Source organism: Perissodus microlepis, chromosome 7 (assembly GCF_051167445.1).
Source record: "Perissodus microlepis isolate ML-2025 ecotype Zambia chromosome 7, ASM5116744v1, whole genome shotgun sequence".
NCBI lineage: Eukaryota > Metazoa > Chordata > Actinopteri > Cichliformes > Cichlidae > Perissodus > Perissodus microlepis.
Window position 1 is genome coordinate 43,175,118 of NC_140467.1, and position 13,182 is coordinate 43,188,299.

A 13,182-nucleotide genomic window follows, 5' to 3' on the forward strand; every position below is an offset into this window, starting at 1 on the left:
TCACATTCACTCACATGGGCAATTTAGATTTTTCAATTAACCTATCCCCACAAAGTGCATGTCTTTGGACTGTGAGAGGAAGCTGGAGTACCCGGGGAGAACCCACGCAAACATGCTGAGAACATGCAAACTCCACACAGAAAGACCCCGGCCTGATGGTGGAATTGAACTCAGGACCTTCTTGCTGTGAGGCAACAGTGCTAACCACCATGCCACCGTGCTGCCCTATTGCATAATATAAAAAACAAATCACAGTGATTTAGTGGTCATTAAAAATGTGTCACAATTTCCAAACTAAAGATGAAATCTCATAAATCAGAACGCACTGCTCTCCCCTACATAACGTGTTTTTATAGATTAAAAATATCAGTACCAGCACAGAACTACCCACCAGTCTGTGGAGGCCCACGCATCGACTGCTAATAATCCGTTTCGGACACTCTGCACATTTTCCGCAGGAACCTCTGGGTTGTCCAGGAAACTGATCACCTGCTTGATGACATTTGCATCCCGCAGGATCAAACCAATCACCACACACCACTCCAGGCAGCCCGCCTCCATGAACACATGGAGAAGATATCTGATAGACACACAGAAGGCGCAGCTTAAATATACCTGTTGATTTTGCATTGAATTGAAGCAAACGACCATAGATTGAGTGGGGTCCCACCTGAGCTGCACCTGGGACTTGTGCGGGCCTTTGTTGGCCAGCTCCATGGAGATGTGCTCCAGCTCGGCCTGACTCAGGCTCAAAGTGGACGAGTTCTCGTCCACCATTGTCCAGTCGCCATCCACCACTGAGCTGGTCTCTGTGAGGTCTGTGGCCGAGCCGATGCTGTACTCCTCGACTAGAAAGCGCAGTGAGTGAAAGATGAAGTTCAGCTTAAGCAGATGAAAACAAAAGAAGGGAATAACTGTTAAAGTTTTATTACCTTTGTTGGTGAGCAGTGACAGGAAGGCCTCATGAGTCTGTGGTGAGTGCTGGTTCGAGTGAGCAGAAGAGGCTGTGTCCATGTCTTTGGGTCTCTGCTCAAGCCCGTCCATCCAGGTGTGGTTGTCAGGAGCTGTCGAAGGCGGTGCCGTGTCCATGTCGTTGTTCAGCAGGCTGTCTGCTGACTGTGACTTCAACAACCGTGGGCTCAGCACTGAAAACAACAACGAAAAACAGCAAGAATTACAGCGATGAAGCCAGTGATGGCATGTAAGGATTAAATTGTCAGCAGTATGCAAACTGGGGCAGCAAACTGGGGCACCATACTGGATGGATATTCAACCATCACCTTTAAATATTTAAAGTAATAATTGATTTCTCTGTAAACTTTCCTGTTCTTCACTCACCTGTACGGCACCGTCCATTCTTCAGCGGTGAGCTGAGGTTTCCCACAGGAATGACAGGGAACGGCCAGAGGAAGTCCTTATGGAGCTTCTTCAGCGCCAATACAAAATCATCAACTCGGGCCACGCGGTTTCGCTCGCGACATAACCAGCCGATGAGTTCGAAGCCCAGCTGAGCGGAAAAGCATCCCAGATCACGAAGGCGCACCTGCTCCAGGAGGTGACGGGCGTGGCGCCACAGCATCATGTCGATATACATGTTCTCTGCACACTCCACATCCCGACTGGTGGGAGGATGCAACAGAGGGAAAAGACAGGAATAGTTAGATGAGCAGAGCACATTCTGAACAAACTGCAGCACTAGTGTCCACTTTTATGCAAAATAATGTGCAGGTACCCTTTAGCAGAAGATCCAGAAGGCATACTGAAGGTCTTCTGCAGGTTGAACTTTCCTGTGGTGACCGAGTCGGCCGACTGAGACAAGCTGATGCTGCGATTTCTAAAGAACTCGAAACCTCCAGTTGAGCTGGGTTCCTGAACACAGAAACATGTTTGAAGGTTACCAGTTTAAAGTTTATAAAACGCGCTTTTCATGGGCATGTAGTCAGAAAGAGCTGTGCAATAACACAGAATAAAACAAATAAATAAAACAGGAAGAGACAATAAAATATCATTAAAGTACAGTCAGTGAATTTAAGACAGAATAAAGATAAAACCGTACGAGGTTGGTGCCCTTGCTTGAAGCCAGACAGACTGACAATCACTGTCTTCCTGCAACATTTTCAGCTCCTCACCTGAGTAGTGGGTGTTGGGGGCGGAGTCTCCATCTCCCCTGAACCAATGGCTTTGAGGAATCTGATCATGTGCCGGCAGAGGTCCCACTTGCCCTGCTCGAGAGCCGTGTTGAAGAGAAGAGTGGCGTGCTGTCTGCTCACTGCTGGAACCTCCATATTCTTTATGGAGGAGGAGAAAAAGAGGAACGCCTGAGACTGAGGATTTTTTAAGGATCTTGGAAAAATAAATTAGACTCTGGTTTTCCAAAGATTTTCAAGGGTGAAAATGCAAATAATCTCTGCCATTATAAAGTTAACTGAAGTGGGGCATGCAGAATATGGTAATATGAGCTGTTGACTCCGCTCGTTACCTGCAGTATAATCAAATAGGAGGCCGCTGTGTCCAGATCCTGAGCCATTAGACACTCCTCAAACAGATCTTTGGGGTTTCCCACGGCTGCAAACAGGTAGTTCCACAGGGCGTACTCCGTCTTCCTGGCGCAGTGGACGATGGTCTGGAGGAACAGGGGGAACTCTGTGATGAACTTTGCAACGGTGGGAAGCAGCGGGTCGGGTATGGGCTCCCGCGACGTTGCCTCTTCTTCCAGCACTACATGAACCATCAGCTCCATGACATGGGGGAAGTAGGGGAGGGAGGCACATGACTGAGCCAGCATCAAAGCCTTGAAAGGAAACAGTAAAGAAAGGAATAAATTCTCTCATATACTAACATCGCACGCACAACCGTTTCACTGACTATCAATATTTTCATACCTGAATTTCTTGGTAATTCAAACAAATTCATACAAATTTGAAAAGAAAGTTTCTCAGGGCTTTGTCATCATCATGCCCTGATCATCATCATCATCACTGTGATCAGTACCCTTTGGTCTTTATTTAAAGTTTTCCTAAACAAAATTGCAAACGGAAAAAAAGTAGGGTTTAACCTTTTCATTTAAAAGTATTCCAGTATCAAATATCTCACCTTAAATTGCCTTATCTGCTCTTAAAAATGCAGTGCTGGAAGCCTCATTTCTTTTCTTTGGATCTGTGTTATCGCTTACAAAGAATGTAGTCAAAACTACTCCAAGCAAAGCAAAACCCTTATAAAAATAAGCAGATATGTTGAGCCAGGTTGCTCCAAGTACCTGTTCACCCAGGTTGCGAACCAGCAGCTGTCTCAGTATGTGGTGGAGGTAGATCTGTGAGGTCCTCTCTACTGTGCAGTAGGGAAACAGTGCCTCCAGTGGCTCTGAGGATCCCTGCATCCCGTCGTAGAGCACAGTCTCATTGGTTGCCCCCAGTACGAGGGCATCCTCGAACAGCACGGCCAAAGGGTAGATGTTGATGTGGAAGGGCAGCATTATGCGTCTGGAGAGGAAGGAGTGGGGTTTGCGATGGTCTCGGGGGAAAAGTGGCAGCCACACTTTCATGCCCGCTTCTCCACAGGACAACCAAAGAGCCTCCAGCAGATGGCGCTTTTTCTTGTTGGATCGACAGGTGGTCCAAACATTCTCCACACACTGGGCCAACACGACAGGGGGACAAAATGGGAGCTAGTGGAAAAAAAAAAAAGCAAAGCTGTTATGAGGGGATGTCTAAAATTTAAAATTCAGTTTTAGTGGTGTGAGGTCTGATTTCTGTTTGCACGGACATCAGTATTATTAGAACATTTTGCATGCAAAGATATCAGTGTGAACTCACCAGCTTCTTGTTGACAGCAGCCGTGTCTTTCTCTCGTACTTGCGGTCCTGAACGGTCCCGCTGTAGCATGATCAACTGGCCAGCCAGATTTAACATAATGCTCTCTGCCATGCAGGCCTGACACACACACACACACACACACGAGGCATTATTAAAACACCTGTAGTTACAGATCGGCGGTTGCTGTATGCTACTGTGTTCCTGCACTACCTGCTGCGGGGCTTTTAATGTGATGCCAGTCTCGGTGCGCACAGACGTGAGAGTGACAGACACCACAAGGGCTGGATGAGGGATGTAACGGGACATCGACACCTCCTGCAGCAGCTCCACACTGGCTGTCGGGTTTGGACTGGAATGATAATAATAATCAGGAGCTTAATGAAAGAAGACTAATGCACGGGAAAGAAAATAATCCAAGAATGCAAAGAAAAGAGCTGAAAACCATACAACGATTCTACATTTTCTACTGTGACAGCTTCACATTAAAAGGATTTTTCTGTTTAACCACTTCAAGGCTGGCAGTCATGAAGTGGTCACAGCAAAGCAACATCTCAAGAATCATTCATTATAGTTTTTTGTTTCATTTGTAACAATAATTTTCATCATATTTGACATTTTTATAAAATCTTGTTAAGACTCGCATATAATTTCCTGAATAAGAGCCGAGCAACCTTGACTCTGACCACTGTATTCCAAACAAACAAATTCTGAAATCCAAATAAACAGACGTATCAAATCTGTGGGAATTCCCTCAAGGCGTTCCAGATATATGACCTTCATGAAAAGTGATGAATGAACAGCTGAAAGCAGGACCCAACAACATAAGGCCCTCCATCCATAACGGTCACTGGCACAAAAACTGATTTGTTCGGGAGCTGGATAAAACCTGCCCAGCGTAACACCAACAGATGAGGTTCTTCTCAGGAAACGGTTAATTTGTGATATAAAAACTGGAGTCGTGTGTGTATAGAAGCCCACCTGTCGTTCTTCCTCTCTATACTATAAAGGCAGATGGAGCAGTCGGCTCTGAAGAGTATGACCATGTCTCTGAAGACATTGAGCAGCAGAGTGTCAGAATGTAGCTTAGTAACTGAAGCAAAGGCATTGTCCAGGTTGGATGAGCGTTGATAGAGTCTCAACTACAGAGAGACCACAGACAAAATTAAAGACAGGCATTAAACAAAAAAACCAAAGGGATTTGTGACACGGTGGTATTATAGGTGGTGCTTCAGTCTCACCTGCTCCTGCTGGTCTATAAAATTGTAACAGGCCACCACCACAAAGTCGTTCCACCAAGCCAGACCTCCTGTGACTGTCATGTTCTGCTCCTGCAGAAAAAAGCAACAACACATTTATCAGGTACTGTCCAACAAAAACACTTTTGTGCACAAATTCATTTTTTAAACAGACTGTTATTCTAATTTTATTTTCAACTGCATTTTTAGAGCCTTTGCATGGAATAGCTTTCCCCACGCACATACGCACAAACAATATATGGACAAAAGTACTGAGCCACCTATAAACACACTTATAGAAGCTGTCTAAATCTGGAAACCCACACTGTGAAGCTCCTGACACACAGTTTTTGTGCTGATGTTAATGCCAGAGGAGGTTTGCAGTTATTGAGTCAGCAGAGTGACTTTTACACACTATGCATCTAGGCAGCACTTAGCGACCCTGCTCTATGACTTCATGTGGTCTGTCACTTTGTGGTTGAGTTGCTGTGGTTCCTAAATGCTTCCACCCTTCAGTAACACCACTTACTGTGGTAAGGCGAATAGACTGTGGATATGTGCGTTGGAGGAAATGTCACAAACTGGCTTATTACATCAGTGGCATCCTATTACAGCCCCACAATGAAATTCAGTGAACTCTTTAGGACGACCCATTCTCTCACAAATGCTCGTGAAGGCAGACTGCATGGCTAGGTGTGTATTCAAATTCACAAAAAAAAAATGAAGTTACAAGTTATTCCTGGCACATCTTGGTCTTTGTTACAGTGGCAGTATTTTCAACGTGTGGACAAAATAAAAGTATCTTAGAGCTCAAATGATTCTTGCGTCATTGACCGCCTATTGATCACTGCACCAAAGTCATCTATTAAGGTGTCAACATACCTGAGTGATATTCCCAAACAGCTTCCATTTCCTTGTAAACAAGGAGTAGTGTGCAAAGCCTCGCCTCCCTGCTACAGCCATGCACTGGCCTGCTGTGTCTATGGCTGCAAACTTTACAAACATACACAGACGTCGGTAAGATACACCAAACACCAATTTCAAGTGTTGACACAGAAAACGAGCAACTCCATAAAACTAAAAACAGCTCTCACCGGTTTTGCTACCAGTGTGATGACATTTTTTTAAAGTTAAGTTGAGCTTGTTTATAGAGCTTTACATCATATAAAAATGAGCTTTGGAGGCCCGAGGCAACCAAGCCAAAACTTTCCACATAAAAAGAGGACTATACTTCATATTTATATTCTTCTGCATATAAAACAAGCTTACTTTATAAAAACTGAATGCGTGCATCTATTTATCAAACATCACTGAGATCAACATTAAAGTCAAACACACACACACACACACACTTACCCGTATAGGCCAGTTGCTCTCTAGGTATGTGCTGTGAATCTAGAGGACAAATACAATTCAATTTAAAAAAAAAAAAAAAAAAGACAAAAAGACAATGAGCTAAATTTTAGATTTACTGAACTTGGCAGACACACTGTCTTTCATAATCCATAATCCAGAAATGACTGCAGCTTCTGTGCACTAATTTATTCTTGATAATGACATACAGGAAGTTTGCAGAGCAGCAGGAGGAAGCACATCCTTACCTGGACCACGTGCCAGTGCTTGTGTCCGAGTAAAGTGCTGAGTCCCTGAGAGAGAGAGGAGTCGGGGTTGGGGGGCGGGTGCAGCGGGCTGCCGTCGCGCGGGTGTAAGTGTGTGTGTGGGTGTGTGTCAGAGTTGCTGTGGATCTGTGTGGGGTCACCGCAGGTCAGGTAGAGGCGGTCTTCACCGTGGAGTAACACCTGCTCCTGGTTACTCTGCAACAGCCAAGAAAGGAGCAAACCGAGCATAAATGCAGGGCATGGCGCGTGTGTGCGGTGATGCTTCCATCAGCACCGTGCATCTTCTCACCGTGCAGGGGTTGACTGTGAGGGCGCTCTTAATGAAGTGGAACTGCAGTATGCCAGCCTGCAAAGCGCTGGAGTTAGGAGGTGCAACCATCTCCACATCCTGCTCCTCTTGTCTTCTCCTCTCCTGTTTGTGAGGGAGCACCCATAGGTGGTAGCCTTCTGCACCCCAGCTCTAGAAAGGGGCAAAGTGCAAGATTCAGCATACAAAAAAAAAAGTTTTCACCTCTATTACAAATAAAGACTTTTATTTTGATTTTTTCACTCTTAAAACAAACGTCTACATACCATAGAGCTGATTTTAAGGGGGTCTTTCTTGGTACCATCAGATCGATGTCTAAAGGGAGCAAACACACACAAAAATCATTACAAACGAACACGCTGTATGAATGTAGCAGGGCCGCATCTGTGCCTTCACTCACATGAAGTCCTCTCCCAGAGTGCAGATGAGGTGAGCTCCGAAGACGCTCCACAGCGACAGGCCGCCGCACTCCCACGTAACCATGACAACGCTGCAGTCAGGTGACCAGCAGATTAGTTTGACAGGGCCCGTCTTGTTGTAGATGTCTGAAAAGGCAAAGAATGCACAGAAATTACAACATTTCTGTTTTACTGTTGTATTGGACTTTTTCTTTTTCTATTTTATTTATGCACCAAGTTCTGTTGTGTTTTCATTTTTATACATAATGAGGAGCAAAATCTGTGAATGGCATCACGTTGGGTGACATCAAAAGAGCAATACTGTTGATTCTGCACAAACACTTTGTCCTTTTCTAGATTCACTGGGATTTTAACAAACATGTAATGACAGTCGACTGAATGTGCAGAAAGGCCACTGCAGGTAAAACTGTGCCACATTTGGCCCTTGTAGATAAAAACATTTATATAAAATCAGAATGATATTACCTAATGGTAACCTAAAGAGGGCTTAGTTTGTAGAATGTGATGCAACTGGGATAATATTACAGGAGCTGCTATTTAATTAAAGAGGAGGAGAATTGCATGACACACCCTGCCTCAAACTCTGCGGGAGTTTAAAGTAAGGTGTCTTTATGCTAAGCTCTTAACTACAAAGCAAGAGGAAGACACCAGCCATTTTCATTGTTTAAACAGCCATGGGTCTATAAGGCAGTTCAGCCACTAGGGTGAGCTATGGCTTTGGACCACAAATCCAACAAAAGTGATGCAGGATATCAGATACACAAAGAGAAAGACAGAAAGCTGAAGAAATGTACATCACATCCTGTAAAAGGATGCTAAGTGGAGCTAAGCTAAAATGAAAAAGGAGTAAAAAAAGCAAGACACAAGAATTCAGGGTAAAATGAGGATACCTGGGTAGTGTTTTGGAGTGAGCTCCAGTTTGTGGGAGAGCTGCATCGACCCTGTTGTGGTGTCGATCATGTACACCAGCACTGAGCCGCTGCAATGACAACACACGCATTTCAACCAGTGTAACATGCTGTGTAAGATGAGAGGAACTGCATGAAACGTCACGGCCTAGCTACAATTCTGTGCTGTGAGCTTCCCCCAGCATGTTTGTGCATCTCTTTGCACGTTAATATGAGACAAACATACATGAAAACAATTAAAACAGCAACACAAGCTCAGCATCTGTACTGTATGTGAATGCCATTAAACACAGATGCTTAAAAATCGGATGTCTGCAGTTGCTCCCTGCCAATATTTTGCTTAAGCTTGTTTTCAAATATGTGAAGACTTTAGTAAAACATTTGTACTTTATACATTTCCAATCTTTTGTAAAATAAAGTACAAAACAGTGTAGAAAATAGTGTCTGAAACATGGTAAAGGGGAGAAGGAAGCAGCATGGAGAGAAATTCCTGCCAACCTGGCGTTATTGCACTGCGTGAGGAGTTCCTGACGAGTACACACTAGTTAGCCTCAGCAAACACAAACTGACAGATTCTCAAACTGGACACACACACACACACCACACTGACAACAACCTCTCTGTACCACACACACACACACACACACATTCAACAAACACACCCAAGATCGCTTTCCAGCACTGCCCTGTAAACGATGTAGGGAGACGGCGAGAGAGGGAGACGTTTGCAGAGACATGTACCTGGCGCAGCCAAAGGCCATCAGCCTGTACTTGTTGTTGACAGCCACACAGGTGCCATCAGTCACATCCGCTGCCCAGACACCCTGCAACTGCTGGACAAACACAAGAAGCCTTCGTGAATAACAGGTAACAGTAAAATGATGCAGACTGTCAAAAAAAGAAAAGATAACAAATCTGAGAGTAAAGCACATCATCACTCGATTGGTCACAATTTGTATCTGACATTTATGTCTTGATGTTAAAAATCAACACCCACTGTCTATTTTCCAGCCAAAATATTAACTGTAAACTGAGATGCAAGAAAATGTTTTTACTGATGGTCATTACGGTCTTCACCGTGCCAAGAACACTAAAAGCCGCAAGCTCTGTAACTGAGTCATTACCGCAATATTATTAATAACATTTTGTTCTGGCTTTGTGTGTACTTGAACATGTTGCATTATTAGTGTGCATAATTGCTCTCTGGAAGTACTGCTGTGCATCTCCTGCATGGTGAAAAAGCAAGTATATCGGAGTTTCTGACAGTAAATCAGGAAGGGACTAATTCCTGCCACTATTAAAAATGTATATCTTGGAAAATAAATAAATAAATAACTAAAATGATAAAAATAAATGGTATTCAAAACCTTCACACAAACAAATTAGGTCCATAATCAGACACACTTTTTGTGGCTTTGCCTCTGTACATCACCATATACTCTCTGCTCAGATTCAGCCAAATGCTGCAAAACAGACAAAGCTTCACAGTGCACATGGATAATGACCCAAAGAATATTGTAAAAGTTAAGGCAAAGAAATGGGATATTCTTCAATGGCCAAGTCTGTCACCTGATTTCACTCGAGTATAGCAGCTTTTCAGTTACTGAAGATAAAACTGAACGCAGGGAGCTTCACAAACACCTGAAGGTGACTGCAGAAAAGGCCAAGCAGAGCATCTCCAGGGAGCAAACAACACTTTCTATGTCCATGTTTTCGAGACTTTAGGCAGTCATTGACTGAAAATGATTTTCATCCAAGTAATAACACAACCTCTATTTAAAATTACGCTAGTTTGTCCAATAAACTTGAATGTGTAAATGTGTATAAAAAAATGGCCATAATTGCTAAATAGTCAATATAAAGGTTTCGTAAAACCCTTTGAATTGAAGCTGAAAGTGTGCACTTCAATCACATAGTGACTGTCTGATTGAAAAGCTACAGAAGCAAAACTACAAAAAAAAAAAAAAAAAATTCTGAACTGTATATCCTGAAACAAGCTGTTCTAGTCTACTAAAAGCCAACCAGAGCACTCAATTTATTTGGAGAATAAAAAGCATGGTTAGAAAGCATGGTTTTAAAGATGGCGCCGGTGAGGTCGGCTGCCGTGCTGGATGCTCTGCCCCAGCTTCTCCACTTTTTGCAGTTTTTCGTCACTTTTTGCTATATCTGCCATAATCTTGCATGGGCATCATGCAAAACACACAAATTCGCTACAGTAGAGACACTTTGGTTTCTATTGGTCTACAATACACGAACATTTCACCATGTTTAACTCCGGACCCAACCTGGCCAAAGGAGATCCTGAGAGAGAACAAAGGACGCAACCCTAAGCGACGGCCTCGAGGTAAACGAGCCGGCATCAGGAACAGGCTACGGGCTCGTGCACACCGCGCACCCATGCCCAATATCCTGCTAGCCAATGTTCAATCCATCGAGAACATCTTGATGACCTCAGAGCCAGAATCAAGTTCCAGAGAGACATTCGGGACTGCTACCTCCTCTGCTTCACCGAGACTTGGCTGAACCCAGCGATACCAGACCACGCCGTGCAGCCGACGGGGTTCTTTTCGGTTTACCGCATGGACAGGACAATGGAGTCGGGGGAGAAAAGAGGTGGTGGAGTGTGTTTGATGGTGAACAACAGATGGTGCGACAGCACAAACATCTCCCCACTCACACACTCTTGCTCGCCCAATCTGGAACTTTTGATCGTTAAATGTCGCCCTTTCTATCTCCCTCGGGAATTCACTGCGGTCATTGCCTGCACTGTTTACATTCCGCCTCACGCGGACTCGGACACTGCCTTATGTGAGCTACATGAGGCTCTCACACATCAACAAACACTTCACCAAGATGCCGCACTCATTGTTATGGGAGATTTTAACAGAGTGAATCTCAAACGGACATTTCACAACCTTCACCAGCACATCAACTGCCCCACCCGGGGCACTAGGACATTAGACCACTGCTACACCCCGTTCAAGAACTGTTACAAGGCTCAGCCCCTGCCGGCATTTGGAAAATCGGACCATGCCGCCATCTTCCTCATGCCTGCTTACAAACAAAGGCTAAAGCAGCAACCACCAATCAGGAGGGAGGTCGCTCGCTGGACGGACCAATCAGTGGCCGCGCTGTAGGACGCACTGGATGACGCACTGGATGACGCAGACTGGGACATGTTTCGGCGCAGCTCTGATGACATCAACGTGTTTACGGAAGTGGTTGTGGGATTTATCGGGAAACTAGCGGACGACACAGCAGAAAGAACTATCATCTGAACGTTTCCCAACCAGAAGCCGTGGGTGGATAAAAACATCCGCGACGCTCTGAGATCACGCACCGCTGCCTACAATGAAGGGCTCGTCTCCGGTAATATGGACCTATACAAGGCTGCATCCTTCAACGTGCGCAGCGCGGTCAGAAAGGCAAAGCGGAGCTACGGGGAAAAACTAGAGTCACAGCTACGACAGTGTGACTCTAGGAGCCTGTGGAAAGGACTGCGGACTATAACGGACTATAAACGACCAGCTTCTTCAATGATGAATGCCGATGCTTCACTGGCTGATGAGCTGAACAGGTTTTATGCTCGCTTCGATGCCGCAGCAATTAAAACAACAAACGGCTGCGCGCGCTCGGAGTGCATCAGTGAAGAAAATGCATTCATCATCACAGAGCATGCCGTGAGGAACACCTTCAGGAGGGTGAACACCAGGAAGGCAGCAGGACCAGATGCAATCCCTGGCCGGGTCCTGAGAGCCTGCGCTGACCAGCTAGCACCGGTGTTCACGGAGATCTTCAACCTCTCCCTGGCCCAAGCTGTGGTTCCCACGTGCTTCAAACAGTCCATTATTGTTCCTGTTCCAAAGAAACAACAGCCCGCTTGCCACAATGACTACCGTCCAGTAGCACTGACTTCAATTGTGATGAAGTGTTTTGAAAGAATGATGAGAGATCACATCACTTCTTCACTTCCTGCCACCATCGACTCACTTCAGTTTGCTTACCGGACTAATCGTTCCACAGACGATGCCATATCTCACTTGCTCCACACATCCCTGAGTCACCTGGACACTGGCAGAGGGAATTATGTTAGGATGCTGTTCGTGGACTACAGTTCAGCATTCAACACAATAATTCCCTCTAAGCTTTTCACCAAGTTGACGGATCTAGGACTCAGCTCATCACTGTGTCAGTGGATCCTCAACTTCCTCACAGACAGACCCCAATCAGTGAGGGTGGGAAAACAAGTCTCCCCCTCCATCTCACTCAGCACTGGAGCGCCTCAGGGCTGTGTTTTAAGCCCCCTGCTGTACTCACTGTACACTTATGACTGTGTAGCCACATCAGACACCACCTCCATTGTCAAGTTTGCTGACGACACTGCTGTTGTGGGCCTGATCTCCGACAACATCGAGACGGCCTACCTGGAGGAGATTAGGAACCTGGAGACCTGGTGCCAGGAGAATAACCTCCTCCTAAACATCAGCAAGACTACGGAGCTGATCGTGGACTTCACTACAAAGCAGGCGAGGAATTGCAAACCCCTCATCATCAGTGTCACGCCAGCGGAGAGAGTGGACAGTTTCCGATACCTGGGTGTCCACATCACTCAGGACCTGTCATGGTCCTGCCACATCAACACCCTGGTTAAGAAAGCCCGTCAGCGTCTCTTCTTCCTCAGAAGACTTAGAGACTTCCATCTGCCACTGAAGGTGCTCAAGAACTTCTACTCCTGCACCATCGAGAGCGTCCTGACGGCAAACATCTGCACCTGGTTTGGGAACAGCACCAAGCAGGATAGACGAGATCTGCAAAGAGTGGTGCGCTCAGCCGAACGCATCATTCAATCAGAGCTCCCTGACCTGCTGTCCATCTACACCAA

General features: G+C 45.4%; 1 protein-coding gene across 2 annotated transcripts in view; it reads right to left on the minus strand.

Moving 5' to 3' along the window:
* The window catches only part of ric1 (RIC1 homolog, RAB6A GEF complex partner 1), a 51,221-nt gene that overhangs the window by 9,571 nt on the left and 28,468 nt on the right, over positions 1 to 13,182 (minus strand). Inside the window, exons 7-26 of one of the 2 annotated variants that reach the window (XM_084935246.1) lie at positions 9,042 to 9,130; positions 8,283 to 8,371; positions 7,374 to 7,518; positions 7,240 to 7,288; positions 6,956 to 7,126; positions 6,649 to 6,861; positions 6,404 to 6,442; positions 5,930 to 6,040; positions 5,051 to 5,140; positions 4,791 to 4,951; positions 4,023 to 4,161; positions 3,813 to 3,929; positions 3,257 to 3,664; positions 2,480 to 2,791; positions 2,130 to 2,288; positions 1,733 to 1,869; positions 1,339 to 1,619; positions 933 to 1,145; positions 671 to 848; positions 392 to 580 (exon numbers count right to left, since the gene is read on the minus strand). In XM_084935246.1, coding sequence (XP_084791372.1) covers positions 392 to 580; positions 671 to 848; positions 933 to 1,145; positions 1,339 to 1,619; positions 1,733 to 1,869; positions 2,130 to 2,288; positions 2,480 to 2,791; positions 3,257 to 3,664; positions 3,813 to 3,929; positions 4,023 to 4,161; positions 4,791 to 4,951; positions 5,051 to 5,140; positions 5,930 to 6,040; positions 6,404 to 6,442; positions 6,649 to 6,861; positions 6,956 to 7,126; positions 7,240 to 7,288; positions 7,374 to 7,518; positions 8,283 to 8,371; positions 9,042 to 9,130 — 3,290 coding nt within the window. Of the gene's footprint in view, positions 1 to 391; positions 581 to 670; positions 849 to 932; positions 1,146 to 1,338; positions 1,620 to 1,732; positions 1,870 to 2,129; positions 2,289 to 2,479; positions 2,792 to 3,256; positions 3,665 to 3,812; positions 3,930 to 4,022; positions 4,162 to 4,790; positions 4,952 to 5,050; positions 5,141 to 5,929; positions 6,041 to 6,403; positions 6,443 to 6,648; positions 6,862 to 6,955; positions 7,127 to 7,239; positions 7,289 to 7,373; positions 7,519 to 8,282; positions 8,372 to 9,041; positions 9,134 to 13,182 lie in introns of both variants that reach the window. The other variant, XM_084935245.1, reaches the window with a different exon arrangement.